Source organism: Parambassis ranga, chromosome 21, assembly GCF_900634625.1.
Source record: "Parambassis ranga chromosome 21, fParRan2.1, whole genome shotgun sequence".
In the NCBI taxonomy this organism is placed as follows: domain Eukaryota; kingdom Metazoa; phylum Chordata; class Actinopteri; family Ambassidae; genus Parambassis; species Parambassis ranga.
The window spans coordinates 16,487,183-16,504,774 of record NC_041041.1 but is presented as its reverse complement, the minus strand read 5'-3'; the positions used below and the strand labels follow the sequence as shown (position 1 = coordinate 16,504,774).

The 17,592-nt window shown below is 38.8% G+C and overlaps 2 protein-coding genes across 9 annotated transcripts; one reads left to right on the top strand and one right to left on the bottom strand.

The window, feature by feature from the left end:
- Positions 1-385: 385 nt before the first annotated feature.
- On the bottom strand, positions 386-12,839 carry pms1 (PMS1 homolog 1, mismatch repair system component). Of its 3 annotated transcripts, none has more exons than XM_028394322.1 (13): positions 12,771-12,839; positions 12,218-12,361; positions 11,788-11,970; positions 11,552-11,654; positions 11,222-11,385; positions 8,207-8,323; positions 6,114-6,236; positions 5,865-6,011; positions 4,965-5,761; positions 2,723-3,190; positions 2,382-2,512; positions 834-994; positions 386-723 (listed from the first exon to the last, which is right to left on the bottom strand). In XM_028394322.1, exons 2-13 carry the CDS (start codon positions 12,347-12,349, stop codon positions 523-525), a joined length of 2,727 nt encoding a protein of 908 aa, XP_028250123.1. In that variant the 5' UTR covers positions 12,350-12,361; positions 12,771-12,839; the 3' UTR covers positions 386-522. The 3 variants fall into 3 exon arrangements, with proteins under 3 accessions (XP_028250123.1, XP_028250124.1, XP_028250125.1); XM_028394323.1 differs by having other exon boundaries at positions 12,218-12,364; positions 12,771-12,815; XM_028394324.1 differs by lacking the exons at positions 386-723; positions 834-994 and having other exon boundaries at positions 2,386-3,190.
- A 584-nt stretch (positions 12,840-13,423) lies between these two features.
- ormdl1 (ORMDL sphingolipid biosynthesis regulator 1) lies at positions 13,424-17,464 on the top strand. Of its 6 annotated transcripts, none has more exons than XM_028393420.1 (4): positions 13,424-13,547; positions 14,539-14,718; positions 16,017-16,168; positions 16,532-17,464. In XM_028393420.1, exons 2-4 carry the CDS (start codon positions 14,545-14,547, stop codon positions 16,665-16,667), a joined length of 462 nt encoding a protein of 153 aa, XP_028249221.1. In that variant the 5' UTR covers positions 13,424-13,547; positions 14,539-14,544; the 3' UTR covers positions 16,668-17,464. The 6 variants fall into 6 exon arrangements, with proteins under 6 accessions (XP_028249221.1, XP_028249223.1, XP_028249222.1 ...); XM_028393422.1 differs by having other exon boundaries at positions 13,445-13,570; XM_028393421.1 differs by lacking the exon at positions 13,424-13,547 and adding an exon at positions 13,571-13,702.
- The last annotated feature ends 128 nt before the right edge of the window (positions 17,465-17,592 follow it).

Below are 17,592 nucleotides of genomic sequence, written 5' to 3'. Positions count from 1 at the left end.
AAAAGAATTATGGGTAGTAGCTGGCACAGTGTGCATCTCTGGCTCAGAGCTTGCCAATACTCATTCCAACGGTGCCACAATAAGCTTAGGGAGCGTAAGATACTCTGGCTTTTGGAGAGAAATCAAGTCAAGGAGTCAGATGCTACTGTGCAGTTTAAAGGCTGCTTTTGTTAATCCATGGAAACGCCAAGTGAACAAGACATTGGTCAACCAATATCAAACGAGGCTGAGCACAAGGGGACATCTATTGGCTATCAGGTGACAGGTTTTTGGAGACGATTTTCTTTTTTCCTTTCCTTGAGTAATTTTTCCCCTCGTTAATAATTCAACAGAAAAACAAACACCTTAATTGCAATTATATGATCTACAAGATCATAGCCCAAAATGTGAAAAAAATGTTGTTTTATTTTTCAGTTTGTAACAGTTTTGATCATTTGAACAACAGAAACAAAGTAAGCAAATTAAATAAAACAATCAGAAAATGGTTATTTAAAAGGTTTTGCTATTATGTTATCTGGCTTGTTACAGCTCTAAAGGCTTCAGCAGAGCCTTAGCTTCCTGGTCTGTAGAAGGGACGTCACATAGGTGTTGGAGAAGTGGTCGTCCATGGATGCAGGTCCGTTTAGTCTCACCCAGCTGCTGCTGCATGCGGAGGACAATTTCCTCCACATCTGCCCTGGATAAATTTATTGGCAGCTGACGGGCAAGTCGGACCGCTTCCCCCTGTAAAGGAAAAGTCATAACTAAAAGCTCAAACAAAACAAAATACTATAATGAGCAATTACAATACAATCAAAATACAATTAGTATCTTTAATTCATAGCATCTCTCACTTGTAGATAGTTTGTGACTTTAAGCGGCCGGCACTCTTGCACTGTCTTGACCTTCCTGTGAAGAACTGCGGTTAGGATCTCCCTGAGGTCCTCCACTCCGAGGAAAGGCACGCAGTCTGCCATTGCTGTCACTTCCAGATGTCTCTCGGTTGACATGAGACCTGGCCAAAACAAGCACAAAACAAGGATTAATATACTCCAGACGCTACTACAATCTCCAGGAAAGAATAATAAATAAATATTGTGGTTTACGGCTGAACTGATGACCAAGTCAAACAAGCAAAGGGCCAAATGGAGTGTTAAATGACTAATAGAAGCCCCAGCAGACTGGAAGGAAGTTGTCTTGTAGGATGGAAGAATGATGGCTTCTCATTTCATGAGGAATTAATGCAAATCATGTGCAATTTACATTTCCACACTGAAATTTGAATACATAATGAAGTCACACAAGTAGAACATTTAAGTACATTTTCTCTAAAAACTGCTCAACAACTGAAAGTATCTTATAGCATTTCTTTATAGCCATACCTACATTTGCATAATCACACAGTACACACGGTAATAACATTTTCAACAATACCAACAAAAGCTGAAGATATTGTGCAGTGAAGCCATCTTACATACACCACTGCCTTCAGTCCCATGCACACCCATGGAGGCTGGCAGTGCCAAATGAAAATTCCTTGAATTTCTTAAAGGGCAACTATTCTCATCACCTGCACACTGGGGTACAAACCTACTGTGAGACCACGCTGTTGGGCAGAGAGCCAATGTCAACTGAGGTGAACCATTCCAGCAACAAAAACAACTAACACTCAGAGGACACTGAATACCCTTTATGAGCAAAAATGGTAGATGTCAAAATAATGATGAATAAGTGGGCAAAACAAGTTCAACTGTGGAAGGTTTACTTCATTCTTACCTTGTGTTTCTACAGTATTATAGACATGTCCCTTGCTTTGGGCTTCACTTACAGTGTATGACTAACTACACTGGTATATACTGGAACAATCAATCTATAGCTATCAATATAAGTGTGCTCTGATAAGTGACCCTTTTATCATGTTTTTCCTGTATAACCCATACTACTGTCACTATACTAACTAAAGCTCTCTAGGAAAAACATTAGTGTTTGTGTTGTTTAGGCTTATATTATTACTTAAAAATGCACATTTCAGTATTTCATCTTTAACCCAAATGTGGGAAGGAATGAGAACTTTTTGTCTTATCCACACCTAATCCGACACAGAGAAACTGTCAGAAATAATTGCCAGTAATCCAGTTACAGGGACTGTACGTTTGACATTTCTGACTGGTGAACTATGACATTACTAAAGCAAACAGCTCAGAGCATTTGTTAAATAAAACTAACAATGAGACCTTTAAATGGCATGTATCAAAAAATGAGAAAGACTTGTTGTCAGATTAGTTGACTACGCACCAAGTTGTGTTACAATGGTGCCTTGTTTAGGGACTGTATATAAAGGTTTTAGTCCATGTTCAGAACATAAACATATACGTTCAAACAATATGATGTCCACATTGTACCTGGCGTGAGCTTGATTTTAAATCCATTAGCCACAAGCCTTGGATCAGAGAAGAAGGCCCCTCCATGTACCTCAGGGCTCAGTTTTTCCATATTGCACAAAGCCTCAGTATATTCAGCTCCACCCAGATTACTACGAAAGAGAAGGAGCGAGGGAAATTTGTATACAATAGATGAGCCGTCAGAGAAACCAAAGAACTGGAATTGATTGTTGATTGTGTTAACCTTAGTCTTACAAACATACTAAATTGAAGTACAGAAATCACATGAATATGCAGTTTTCTGAAGGGGAAACAACTGTCAGGGTTTGCATTTTGTTGATGAGAGGTGAGTGATACATTACCCATCTGTTAACTGTATAGGGTTCTGGAGACTCACTGCTGGAAGTATATTATTCTCTAGAAGTCTTTTAAACAGCAAGGCTTCCTCCACTCGAAATGGATTTAACAACATGAGCCTCTGACCACATAAAATGACCCAGGCGCTCTTAGAGGCCAGTCGGTTTACAAGACGGAGGCCCCGTGGCGCTGCGGTGCTTTGGGATGTGAGGCGCTGAAGCTGCAGCCGAAGGGCAGCCATGCTGCAGGGGAGGGGCTGCGATGGTTTTGGTGCAGGACTCTTCATCTTCTTTTGGGGCATTGCAGAGAAGAGCTCATCCAGCAGCTGCTGATTGGACGGTGGGGCCTTGCGTTTCTGACCCTGCATATGGCTCCTTGAGGTGCTAACACCTGGCTCTCTGGGGCCATCAGCTGAGGCCAACTTGGTCCTTTGCTCGTGGCGTTCCAATTGGTTTTTTGCCTTCTCCTCATACCTGCAGCAACAGAAGTGACAAATGTCTTATCAAGCTGACATCTAAGCATGCACTGCACTGTAACACAAATTCTTTTTTTATTTATTTATTTTTTTTTTTTTACAATGGTAACTATGTAATCTGGAAATCAATACCACAATGTGTCCTGTAGCCCAGGAGAAGGTTTTTCCTTTTTTAGGAAGTTTAAAAAAATTAAAAAGCTTAAAATTAAAATGCTCCCTATACCATCTATAACCTTTCCTCTCCTCTTTAGCCCACACTGTGCCCACAACATTCAACAATGGTCAACAACAACAAAACAGTTTTTTTTGCATCACTTCAGCAGAACTATGCAATGGGTCCAGTTGCCTCAATTTTAAATGTGTTAATACGGCCTGGGTGAATGAAAGTCTTCTTTGCATCCCAGTATTTATGTAAATGGATGTGAATCACTGAAATGTCTCTTGTAATTAACACTAATGACATCAAAATTCTCAGTTTTAACTAAAGCAGGCTACACATACAACAAATGTGCAAGTACATGTAGGAAGTGAAGGCTTCTTTTACATTTGAATGTAGTCCAATTTGTAATGTGTTGACTTGTTTTTGTAGCCTTAAATCAATCATGAGGTAGGCAATGCCACAGGAGGAATACAACATGTAAAATGCTCACTCTGCTCTGACAGTGACCCCCAACACCTTGCTTTTTGTAGGTTGAGAGAATCTGCCATAACTTATGTGTTTAACTTCTGTGTAGAACATCTACAGATGTCCAACTACAATATATCATCGTGTTTTACAATAAAAATGTACATACAGAGCAAGATTATGCACTCAGAGAACAGGCTGTGACTTTGTGTAATTCCTAGAAGTGGTGTGCCACTTAACAGTGGCCCTGCAAGGAGCCAAGTCCTTGCCACATCTTATTTCATGTTCAGACAGGCAGGATTCTAAACAGATGTCTTTTTCCATACACTCGTCCATACCTTATATAAGGCCCCAAATACTGCTGATACACATTTTCCAACCTTGCAATTATTTTAAATTGGTACGCAGTAATCTAACATAATTGGGTTGAAATGCTTTCAGCACAGTATAATAGTGTTATTCCATGATGATTGGTAGGTAGCACAGCTTGCACTTTCTTTTACTGACATGTCCATGTGCATTGGGACCATTTAGAACTTAATAATGTGTCACTGTTTTATTTTGTATATGGTGCATTTTGATATCTGTTGAGTTGGAGACAAATATACATTATAAGCACAAAAATGAGCACACAAAATTAATCTTTTGTTAATCTATTTTTAAATAATTAAATCCTTGTCTTAGTAGCATTAATATGATGAGGATAACAACAAGCAGGGGAGATGTGTAGGGGAGATTTTATTTAATGGATAAAAGACAAACCTGGAAAAAGGATACTTAAATAATATTGTCTCTTTAATTAAAAATGAGTAAATACTAGTAATCAGTAATCAGTAAGTAATCAGTAATATCTTTAGTGTGACAAATAATGCCTCTATTAAAGAGAAATTTAAAGGCTTTTTTACACATATTCTATGGGGTGGAAATAGAAGACATTGCATCTTTAGTGTTTCCTATAAATTTTCTTATCTAACCCTCTATTAGGCACAGTTCAGTCTGAAAATTAGAAACGCAGCTCATATCAATAAACTTTCCAGACGAGGCTTTTCACATGCAAATGACAGGTCAGACTTTCCCCCTCTCACTGCCTTGCAAATAACAAGAAATGGAAACAACTGCTTGGAAAGGTAGAGGTCTGGAAACTCACTTCTTTCGGTCTTCCTCCCTCAGCTTTTTCCACCTCTCGTGAACAGCATTGTTGATATCCTGCAGGCTGGCTGCGGGTTTCTCCCTAAGGACCTCAGCTCTGGCCTCCTTCTCAAACAGGGCAGCAGGAGACAGTGGTACTCTCATGGGACGGTTGCTGATCAGGTCGTAGGCTGTCAGAGCAGCTCGCTTCTCTGTTATGGCATTGAAGGTTTTTTGGTTTGAAGTGCTTGGACTCTTGACCTCATTGTGCTTTGAAGGTTGATGAATTATGACAGGCTGCAGGGGTTCACCTGATAAAGGGTCAATCAGAGCTGTACCCCGGCTCCAGTCCTCAGCCAATACTTGGTTTTTGCTTGCAGTTGACAATGTATTGTCAGAAAGTCTGTCAGGAGATTTGCTTGTTAAACCTACTGTCTGAGTGCAGTTCTGCGTCATTTCATCGTCACAGAGAGAATGGTTTATTTCAACTGGTACCTGGTTGACAAACCAGTCATCTGCTATAGAGGATGAAGAGCTGCAGCTTAAAGTGTGAAGGTCGAGAGAAATATTGGTGCTTTCTTTTGACAGAGTTGTTTCTCTGTTTTCAGATATATCTTTGAGGAAATTCTCATTATTGTTGGTAATATTGTAATTGACGCTTTGCTCATTGTCCAGTAATGAAGCATCTGTCTGCAAAGGACTAGATGGTGAGGTAAGAGTGTCATGGCTGAGCTGCCTCTCAGCTGGGAGATCAGAGTTATGCTGACTGCCATAAAAAGAAACCAGTAAAGCTTCGACTGCGGTCAACACCACCTCCTAAATAAAAAAAACAAAAAATCTAATCACATCCCAATGTGACAAACATTTTGAACATATGCATTACAAATTCATTTTAAATATTCCTACATGTCTTGCCAACCTTGTTATGAAGAAGAACCTGGGTCTTGTCCGGTGTCACGTTAACATCCACCGAGGAGGGTGAAACTGTGATTTTAAGCATGAGGATGGGATATCGATTGCGAGCTGCATCATCTGGATACTGAGCAGTGTAGTGCTGACGCAACAGCTGATGTTTAATCACACAGTCACATGAGGAGGCACAAGAAGACAAGAAGTGTTAGATACAGAAATGTTTTGTTTTTAATTATAAAATGATACAAATCTGTACCTTCGTTATTTCCTTTTGCTGGACAGGCCGGTTGTTGACAAATACAAATGTCTTTTCAGGCATAGAGGAGCTTGTAGTGGAGTAATCAGCTCCAGGCTTTGGAAAAAAGCCTTCTACAACAATCTGTGTAAAATAAAAAAAAACAATGATAATAGAGTTATTGTCTAGCACAATGTAAACACAATTCTAAGAAGTCTAATATCTAGAAATGAGTGAAATGCAGCATCCCACTGCTAACCAGCAGCATACAGTACAGCGATCCAACACTATTACACATGGAAAAAAGTGCACATTATGTAAACTTTTATGTAAACTATTGATGTAAAACCATCAATATTATTTGATTGAAGAAGGTGTGATTTGTTCAGCAACAATACATTTATATTTGTTGCACTTGCATAATAGTAATGAAGCTATACTTCCCAAGATGCCGATTTACATTTAATAAACTATTATTTGTTCTAAATAACTCACAGTTAACCATGAATATGATCACAGGAGTTTGTTTCTTCCTGTGTGTCTACATGCAGGCTTCACGGTGAATATTTGTTAATTAAAGCCTGTATCATACATGATGACCTTTCACCTAGAAACATGCCAGAGGGAGTTCTCAGGAGCGAAAATTGATGACTCAACATAAAACCGAACAACTGTACTTAAAACGCCATTATGAATGTAAGCTAGTAAGAAATTATGGAAAGCTATTAATGTTCAACAGATTGCAAGCACTGAATAGCTGTGCTTTTTCCACATGGCCTTGGGCTCATTATTAGCAGCAACACAAGGCAATGAAGTTAATAAATGAACTGCTGTTTCAGGTCAGGGCACATATGCTTCTCTCTATTTCTGCTCATTAGGGTCACTTTATGAGAGTACGAATGGCACCTCTGGCCCCAAAGGGCTTTGGCTATGTGTAGTCAAGCTGCCAAATACGAGTGTCACATTTTGTTCTGTAGAGGAATAGCTCTTACAGCTCTCCCTTAGAGAGGCTGGCCAAATTGTCAACCTGGTTCCCTTGATCACTGAGCTTTGTTCTAAGGGACACATTGCTACAGGGAGTAAGAGGAAAAGGTGAAAGGTTGCTCTCATAACTGGGCACTGAGCAGCAAAATAACAACAAAGAGGAAAAGGAGAGAGAAACAGGGTGAAAAGGGGTGCTCCATATCTGTCAGAATAGATTAGTTTGGATCCTGACAGCAGGTAGGAGCCACATGACACCTACCGTGACCAAGCAGAAAGTTACAGCTCAACAGTAATTCAATTACAATCTGCACAGCAAAGCTTAGCTAACAAAAAAAATCACTCAGTCCTCATCAGGAAAGAACTCATAAGAAAAGGGCACAGAAATAGTTGGCCAGCCAACATCTGACTACATTTGCTGGCTTGAGACCAGGCGTTCATGATGAGGTTATTAGCTCATAGTCAGGTATAACGTGCATGCCTTTCATTTGCTCTGCACAAAGGATCCATCTTACCTAGGCTGCAAATTTAGTATTGACAGCTGAAATTATACCTAATAAATCATTATCCTTCAATGCAAATCAATTTCAAACTTACATGTCACATAATGGAAGTAAAATTACATAATTCCAATCACATGGAAAAAACTACTTATTGGGTTTTGATTGAAAATATATTAAAAGACAAGTCACTTAGCTTTCGTAGTGACTACGGTTCAAGTGTGAGTCTATTGAAGATGAACAGCCACATTGGCCCCTTCATGAAGGGCATAGGGAGCATGGGAGACACAGTATGAGAGCAGTAGTTTGCAAGTGGCTCGGTGCCATCTCAGCCATGCTATGTGCCTCATCCATCACAGCACATTGCATGCCATCTCTTCACATTCACACCATCATTTGTTACAATGTTAGAAGGTGACTTTGTGCAGCTAAGCAATGTAAAGCAATAAAAATAACACCTGACCATGAAACACAAAACCTGTAATATGGAGTCCTACATACCATGACATGACACAATAACCTGATTGAATTTCTTAACCAGATTTACATAAAATGTGAAACAACAGTTTATCAATGCAACAACTGGCTTTTTTGCCTTTTTCCTCTCGATCCTGCTATTGCCCTTCAACTAACCTTTGGTTGCTCTTGTTGATGGTGGCAAGGGAGCAAGTTGGCAACAGCACTCGGCCCCAGTGTAGCAAGGAGGGCACTTCTGTTATCAGCCACCTTGGACTTCTGCCAAACCACCACCTGGAACAATATGACGCCAGACATCTTCCATGAGCCCACAACAGGTGAATCACACAGCATAAACACCTGTCAAGATAGTAACTGGGCCACCAAGCCGTACATTTTGTTAAGTCAAAACATTAAGTAGTTTGGCCGCGTGGGGTATAAACCAGTAGCTGTAAAAATGAGGCTTTAAAAACATTAAACAATAAATGTCTTTATTGTTATTATTTCGTATTCCATTAACAAAGAGTGTTCAATCATATTAAGTTGACTCGTAACATAAAAGCTTAGCCCCTTGACCAAAAACAAATTAGTTGGTAGTTAGTTCATGGATTACGGCGTCCCAAATACATTACGATTCATAATTTAATTCATGTATAAATACATTTTAATTTTTTGTCCACAATTAAACACAGTATAGCTCCTAGATGTTTATTTCTAAAAGCATAGACTCTGTTGCAGGACATGTCTTAGATATTAAATATACAATCTGGCACATGTAAACGGATAACTCCTGTAAACAGTTCCTGAAGAAGCTGTGAAACATGACACAAGGCAAACAGCAGCGTTGGAGATAAAGGATAGGGGGGCAGCTGAGTGCTGATGTACAAAATGGGTTCACCATCCTCCCCTGACAACCTCAAAATTGATTTCTATGAAAGTCATGTGGTGGTCTTGAACCACCTAAACACTACTGTGTACAAATGGGCTGCAGCCTGAAACAGAATCTGGGGTCAGGTTGGCAGCTGTGTTGAGCAGCTTACTCAGGCATCATAATCCGCCAAAATCAGAGTTCACAGGCAGCCATATTTGTGTTTGGGGCACCTGACAGGTATGCTTAGCTGTGGTGGGAAATGGGATGAGGAATGAAAATGTCCAAATAATTCCATTTCCATTTAACAAATGTTATGTAACTGAACAACCAAAAATAAGTGTGTTTTTTTTCTTCTGTGTTCACCATAAGTATGCAACCCTACATAGCCCAATACACAACAAAAACAATTCACATTTCTGCCTTCTTTCCAAAGCAATGAAGCTGGATGGCATGTGGAATGTGGTGCTCAAACAGTCAAAAGACAAAATTTCTACCACACAACATGCAGTAATCAAAATCACTCACAACAAGGCACAAGGATTTGCTCAAGTAACTGGGTCATGACTCCTGGAAGAAGACATTGTTGTTTTGTGCTTTTACCACAAAAATCTCTAAACCTGTGCACCTAACACCAAGGTCAATGACCTCATCCAACTGTCACTAAGTGGGTTTGTTTCCATTTGCTAATAGACAAGCACTGTAAATCTAACCAACTGTTCACAGCATTTATTCCAGGAGCCATTGTGCACAAGTAACACAAGTTAAGTTAACAATTTCCACTTGAATAGCATTATGGTTTAATATTCCTCTTATTGCGGAGTCACATGTGCATAAATATTCTCCCCCAGATTTAATTAATTTTACAGTCTGGCATTACTATTTTATGTTGCTAATCAGTCGAATTCATTTGAGCGCTTGATTATATGTCAGGTCTTTCAGGACAGTTCTCTCCATGTCAATTACACCTTTTAAATATCTTAATTACAAAAGACTGAATATCACCGAATATACCAATAAGCTCCTTTCACATCACTAATCAAAAGTGCCAAACATTTTCTAGTCCAAGAATTTATAAGTGTTCTTATCAATGTTTATTTGGCTTCTGCAACTAATGTTAGATTTATAGGACTTTGTAGCATTTGGTTAAAGTCCATTAAATGCCTCGTGCATTTTAAGTGCATTTGCAAATTATTCACATAGTTTTGCTAGACAGAAATGTTTCATCTCCCAAAACAGCTGCTAAATAACAGCTGGCTTTTGAAACTTTTAAAACAAAATGTAAGATAAAGTGTTTTTCTCTTCAAACACAGTTAACACAGCATACGCTCTCTAACCCTCCTTCCTTGGCTTGATAAAAGCTTTAGTGAATAAGTACTTTCCATCACATGTAACAATTTCACAGCCCACTGACTCACATTAGCACTGACAACAAAACAGCAGGACGCTGGAGACAATTTTCTGTCTTCAACACGGTCTTTGATTAATAATTCACTGGAAAATCTTTTCAATTTTCTCTTGTAAAATCCTGTTTGCTTCTTTTTAGAATGTCTTTTTCTGATGTTTTTGTTTATTGTGGGTATAAGCTGGATCAAGTTGTTAAAATTAAGTATATGCTTAATCAACTCTTACTTTATTTACACATTGTTGGTATATATTATGTTAGAGACATTTTATTAGGTATTTTAAATGAAGTAGTATCACAGGTTGATTACCTTAGTCGTACCTCAGGTAATCAAATGTACCTTTGTTGCACTAAGGACCAAAAAACACTTCCTGTGTGTATGCGCTAGTCTGACAGTTTGTGATTATATAGGTGTTATGGGTGCTGTGACACATGCCACACATAACACTATGCTGTAGATGTATGTAATTTTAATAAAAACTGATAGGGGGACCAGTTTTGTTTAGACGGTCATCTGAAGACTAAGGAGGACCCCTAATGGCTACTGCTGGAACACACATTGAAGTCACGATAGATTTCATTATTTTTGACTGGTCACTGGTCTTGACTGTTTTTCTTTCCCTGCTAGTGTCTTTTAAACTAAACTATTGGCTGTTTTTGGGTTACATATCACCTAAAAATACAAGGTGTTGCACAGCCTGTTGACAGGATGGTGGATAAATAAATCGTAGTACATATGTCTGTGGATGCTCTCATTCATCCAGGCCATAGTCATGTCCAAGATTTTAAATTGAGGCAACTGGACTGAAGGATTTAAAAAAAAAATAGTACATAGTACACAACATAGTTAATTTTCTTTGCATACAGTACATTGCATTTATTCACAACCCCCCTTCCCCAGTAAAGAGGAGTTACTGACCTTATTGTGCACCAGCATGAGTCTCAGTTCAGGTTTTATAATGGCGTAGGCCACCAGCAGATCTTGCACCTTCTTCAGTTCATCTTTGCACTTCTTTGTGGTGGAATAGTACTGCCTTCTCACAGGGAGATTCTTAAAAAGTTTCACTACACTTACTGTTGTACCTGGAAACACAGAGGAAATCCATTCCTGTAACATCTAAGTCCTGAATTTAAAGCTGTTTGATCTGGTAAACATTTAGATTTAAATGGTTTTCCATTTCAGCAGGATAATAATCCTGGATAGTACATTTCAAAGATCACTACAACTAATTAAATATTTGCGCCTTGCCTTGTCCTAAGTGAGATGGCTTTTTAGAGAGAATTTGTCCTGTAGAGTCAAGCATGTACTGGGTGCTAACATCATCTTCCTCTGTCTTTGTGGTTACAGCCACCTAAACGGAAACAACATGAGCCATCAGGTTTTTAGCATATACTATAATTGCAGTTAATGATAAAGGCTGCTCACTATAATACATTTCCGTGTTACTCTTGATCATGTAATAACCACAGTAGTTAATTACTTACCTCAGCAACAGCACAGATAGAACCTAGTGCTTCCCCCCTGAAGCCATATGTTTCCAGATGTTCCAGATCATCATGGCCGCTGATCTTTGAAGTAAAGTGTCTCACAGCCATCACAGGAGCATCTGCAGTGTTGATTCCACGGCCATTATCACGTACTTCTATCCGGTCAAAACCATAGTTCTCCTGAAATGTGCAAATTGTAGATGGTTAATGGAACAGGAAGGGAAGACCAACGTAGAACTGAATACTGAATACACGTTTACCTGAAAGAAATATATTTTTGCCTCATAATATCTTTACAGCAATGTGTTGCTTTCATTCATTTGGATTAGCTACAAATAGTCTTTTAAATTCTAACAATGTCTGTAATAATTAAAGCTTATTAAACACGTTTATTTTTGTTTCAGAATCAGTGATTTGGGCACTGTACCAGTTTAATATCAACAGTTGAAGCTTCAGCATCCAGGGAGTTTTCCAGTAGTTCTTTTACCACATTCACCACGGAAGTGATAACCTGAGAGCTGGACAGCAGCCGCACAGTGTCTGGTGGCAACTGCTTCATTATTCCTGGTATCTGCTGGGGAAGAGCGTGCATTTAGTCACTTCCAAATGACCGAAGACAGCCTTATAATTTAAATATGGATACAGCTCTTCATACACGTGCATATCTCTTTCTGTTGTTGCTGATATGGGTGAAACACAATAGCACAGACGAGCTTTAAAACGGATCTCCTATTCAGTTCATGTAAACGATGTCATAAAAAGAAACATAACAGCAGTTTACAGCTATAGAAAAGACTCAGGTCTTTTAATTTAAGCAAAGATTTAGTTACAAACCTGATACAACAAAGCTCCTAAACAGGATAGCTAACAACACAATTTTTCAGTATGCTGATTTTTCTTATGTCAAGTAAAGACTCCACAACCTATCTGAGCTTTTCGGAATCGTTAGCTTACAATTAAAACCCACGATCTGTACTGACCTGCTGGCATGAAGTTAGTGTTTATCGTTCACAACACACACGACATACACGCCGGAAGAGACCTGATTCCCGCCCCCTGTGTTACACTCTGATTGGGTACAAGTGTCACGAGGGCGGGTTAGGCGCAAATGTATTTTTACCCTGAGATTTGCCTAACAGGCGGGACACGTTTCACAGATGACAGATGATAAAATCCACCAGAAAATGTTTAGTTTGAATATGTAATATGAACATATCAAGTTATTGTTGCATTATTACGTGAGTCAGTGAAGAATATTGAATTTGTTAACATTATAAATGTATCCTAAAGTCAATATTTTTAGGGACACTTAATGAGCAATATATTTCTTTCTTTTAAATATGCCATTGTGAGCTTTTTAATTTTTGTATGACTTGACTTGTGGTTTGCTTGAGTCTCATCACATTGACTTGGAACTTGCTTGAGACTTGAAGGTTATGATTTGAGACTTGCACATGAGTGACTTACTCCAACCTCTGTAAATCGGTTATAACTAACCAAAATTTAAACGCATATAATTCAAACTAGGTAACCATCTGCTTTGTTTAATTTGTTGGGGCATGACCCAGCCTGAGAAGTCACCCTAAGGGATTTAATACCCACAAAATGCCTTGAACCCATATCTACTTCCGCTCGAGTCAGTCTACGCTGTGCTGTCTGCGGCTGCGCCTGACCACTGAGCACAACAACAAGGGATAAACCATTTCTCTCCAGAGTAGTTTGTTTGTTCAGACACCCCCCACTGCTCGCTACTACCTGTAAGTTTGCATACGAAGTTCGGGTGCGTTGTCTTGTTCAGTTTTAAGTACGTGGTGTAATGTAACGTTGCTTTTTCATGCAGTGACGCTGGCTAACCTGGATTATGGATAGCAGTGAATTGGGTCCGGCTATGTACTGAAAACGAAAAAGTGGTGTAAGGGATGATACATGTGTCCACATCTGGTATTAGAGAAGCGCAGGTAGTAACGAATAGGTGATAACTTAAGTGCGTACGTTGGATGTCATGTCACTGTCTATTTTGTTGTTTTTAACTGTCGTGCAGTTGCTGCAGCCACGATAATTAATCAGCAAATAGACGTAGCCAGAACAAATGGCTTAAAAGCCTTTTTAAAAACCTATAGGTAATTTTAAGGTTTTTGTCGGATTTTCTGGTATTTTTTCTGAGTAAATTGTCTTGTTATAAGGTACGTTGTTGATAAGATATATACATAAGTAACAAGCTTAATGTTAATGTATTTTATGTATATTAAATATTAAGCATATAATCTGTTGAATTATATGAACAACAATATTATGTATCAAAAAGGAAAAACACGATATATGGACACTGCTTCGGTTTGTGTGCTTTAAGACTGATTATGTAGTCTGACTTGCTTTTAGGTAATGACAATTAAGCTCTTTTTCCAGTTTGGCTGCTGAAAGTCTGCCAGAGGGCAAAGTTCAACAAGGTTGCATAAGGTGTTTTTTGTTATCACATTTGGAAGATATGGAGGGCAATGTGTTGGAACTTTGGAAGTAAGTTGGTTAGTTTGAAGTTGAGCTGTGCCATCTATAAAAGATCAACGATATTTGCAGGTCAATGTATGTTACCACATTATCTGGCAGATCAGTGTACTACAACACTGATCTGACATTTTGACCCAGATTAACTTTTTTGGCAAAAAGTGTATCACAGAGTTGAGTGTTCATCCCTTTTTTAAAATATTATATACAACTGAAATATTTGTGTGAATGTCTCTTTGTCCACAGAGCAGAATGAATGTGGGTGTGGCACACAGTGAGGTGAACCCAAACACTCGGGTGATGAACAGTCGAGGGATCTGGCTGACCTATGCACTCGGAGTTGGAATACTTCACATTGTGCTCTTGAGCATACCCTTCTTCAGTGTGCCAGTAGTGTGGACTCTAACAAATGTCATACACAACTTGGTAAGTTAAATTCTTCCAATGCCAGCAACACCCAGAAAACCATCTAACATACTGAGCTATACAGACTACTATCAGATCCCTCACCAAGATGTACAAGTACAGTGATACCTCAAGATGCGAGTGCATTGACACGCACGTTTTTTAAGATACGAGCTGCGATTCCACCAAATTTTTCAACAAAGATACGAATAAAGTTTTGAGATACGAGCATCCGACGCCCCCAAACAAAGACCTACAGCAACAACGTGTGCTCTGTTTTCCCTGCCTTTATAAATACAGGTACTTTACATTTTTCATATTCAAAACACATAAACAAAACCACTAGAGTGGAATTTTGCGAGCTGGAATGGATTATTGGTATTTCAATTAATTTAAATAGGGAAAGTTGCTTTGAGATAGAAGCAAGGTCACAGAACGAATTAAACTCGTCTCTCCAGGTATCGCTGTATTTTGGTTTTATGTTGTTTGTTTACATTCCACATGCCACAGAGTTGGCTTTTCAAACTAGCTGAGGCTTGTATTTGTTTAGCCAACCAGCCTGCTGTATGTTATCTGCTGCATTGTCTACATTGGTTGTATTTTTGGGGTACCGTCCTTGTGACAGACTAATGTGACCTAGTGTGATAACTCTACACCATATAAGGTTTCTAGTCAAAACTGAGTATTCACAGTTATATGGCTGGCCTCATGTAATGAAACAAAGTCGATGTGTGTTACATCGTGGAATAGTGCATGTTTGGAGCGGTTTACAAGGATTGTGTATCACAGCCAATGCGGAAGGCTATTAACAGTAACAGCTAAGGTCAACCCATTGTTTTCCACTACAATACAGCAGCAGTGTGCTGATTATGCTCTGGCCAAATGCCACCATTTTTGTTTTATTACTTTTTCCTCTGTGTTGCAAGTTTTCCATCCAGACTGTTGACATTTTGCATGCGATTATTAGTCATTCCCAAAATGATGAAACATAGTTTGCAATAGGAGGATGTCATCATGTCCATGTTTTTTGGCTCTTCTATGTGTGCTAATCACAATTCTGGGCACCAAGTGGTGACTTTTTGCTTTTATTTGGGACAGTCTGGCAGACAGTGAAACTCATGTAGCACCCCAAAGATAGAGTGTTAGAAAAGAGCAGACTTAAACAGACATGGTCATATTTCTACTTTATATTGTAAACAGTTTTCATAATGACTTTTATTTATCTATGAAATGATGTGGAAAAAGTGGAAAGTCATTTTTTGTATTTCTTTACACATTGTATTTTGTGCAGTGGTGTAATGGAGGTTTTATCTCCACAGGGAATGTATGTCTTTATGCACGCGGTGAAAGGTACGCCTTTTGAGACCCCTGACCAAGGAAAAGCCAGACTACTTACCCACTGGGAACAGCTTGACTATGGTGTGCAGTTCACTTCATCTAGGAAGTTCTTCACCATCTCCCCAATCATTCTGTATGTATCCTATCCTGTGTTTCTGTCTTTACATTAATGCACATTTCAAGAGGTTGATCTGACTGCCAGAAAAAGAAAATCGATTGAGGGTACAATGACCACCACTTTCTTGTATAAGTGGAATTTCACTGCAATTTTACAGCAGTGGCATGTTTTCAAGTCAGATTTGGAGAAGAACTGTCACAATGCTAGCTAAAGAATAATATATATCAATATCTTATTAAGATTACACAAAAATCACTAATAGCTGAAGTGATACAATTCTGTATGTTAATTGTGTTTAAAGTGATGCTTTGCTGGTTAGCTGAGGCATAAATTTTGGGCTTGTAGTAATCTTAGTCCACCTGTTTTTTCCCCTTACAGATACTTCCTCGCAAGTTTCTACACAAAATATGACACGACACACTTTGTTATCAACACTGCCTCACTTTTGAGTGTCCTGATCCCCAAGCTGCCACAGCTACACGGAGTGAGAATTTTTGGCATCAACAAGTATTAAGTTATTGCAAATGCTGTACCTCTCAGCAACAGAAGCTAATTCCTGTGTAATCTGTACCGCCAATGTGTGTACGAAGTCATACAGTTAATGTAAAGGTCACTGTTGTTGTTTAGGTATGTCAGGTTTGAAACGACCCAGAGACATTTGTAGGTTTAAAGAATGCCATATGCATTACTAACTTTTGTGAATATTTCATGATGTATTTTTGGCCTGCATAGACCTGGGCTGGCCCAGGCATCAGTGAGGCTTTTGGTTGAGTTTTATTAGTTTTATTTGCCCTCAATTTACACAGTGACACAAATTGTGATTGTCTGTTTCTAGTCACAAAGATGTTCCAGATGTATTTTTCAAAGATGTTTACTTTGTAAGGGTAGGAGCCTGTGGCTCGCTGTTTATTGGTACACTCTCATTTTGTAATGGGTGTCAAACATGTTCATGCTGAGTGAAAAATAGAATCATACTTTATTTGCATGATTTCCTTGGTATGCGAATCATTGCTCGTTTGTAACTCAATCAAAATAGAGCAAGCTTTTTCATGTACAGTTTTTTTGTGAATGTAATGTCCTCTATGTTAAAGGTAGAAGTCCTGTGTGGCGAAATGAGACAAATTCTTGTTGTCAAGTTAAGTGTTTACTGAGGGATGTCTAGTCTTTGTGATAAATTTACACTCATAGCTGCCCTTGTTAGATTCTGACTTTTTGCTTTAATCAAAGCAGCTACTCCTGCTTTGTTTGGCCATAGCTCACAGTACTTGATATTTGTTGTTCTTAATCTTATTAAAATGTTTGTGCCCTCCAGCTGCTCTGTCTCATGGTTTGGTTGGAATTTCCACATAGGGAAAGTAGGGTGGTTTGAAGGAAAGTTTGTAGATATGTTAAAAAAAAAGCATTGTACGTAAGTTGCCACATGTTTTTAGATAAAACAA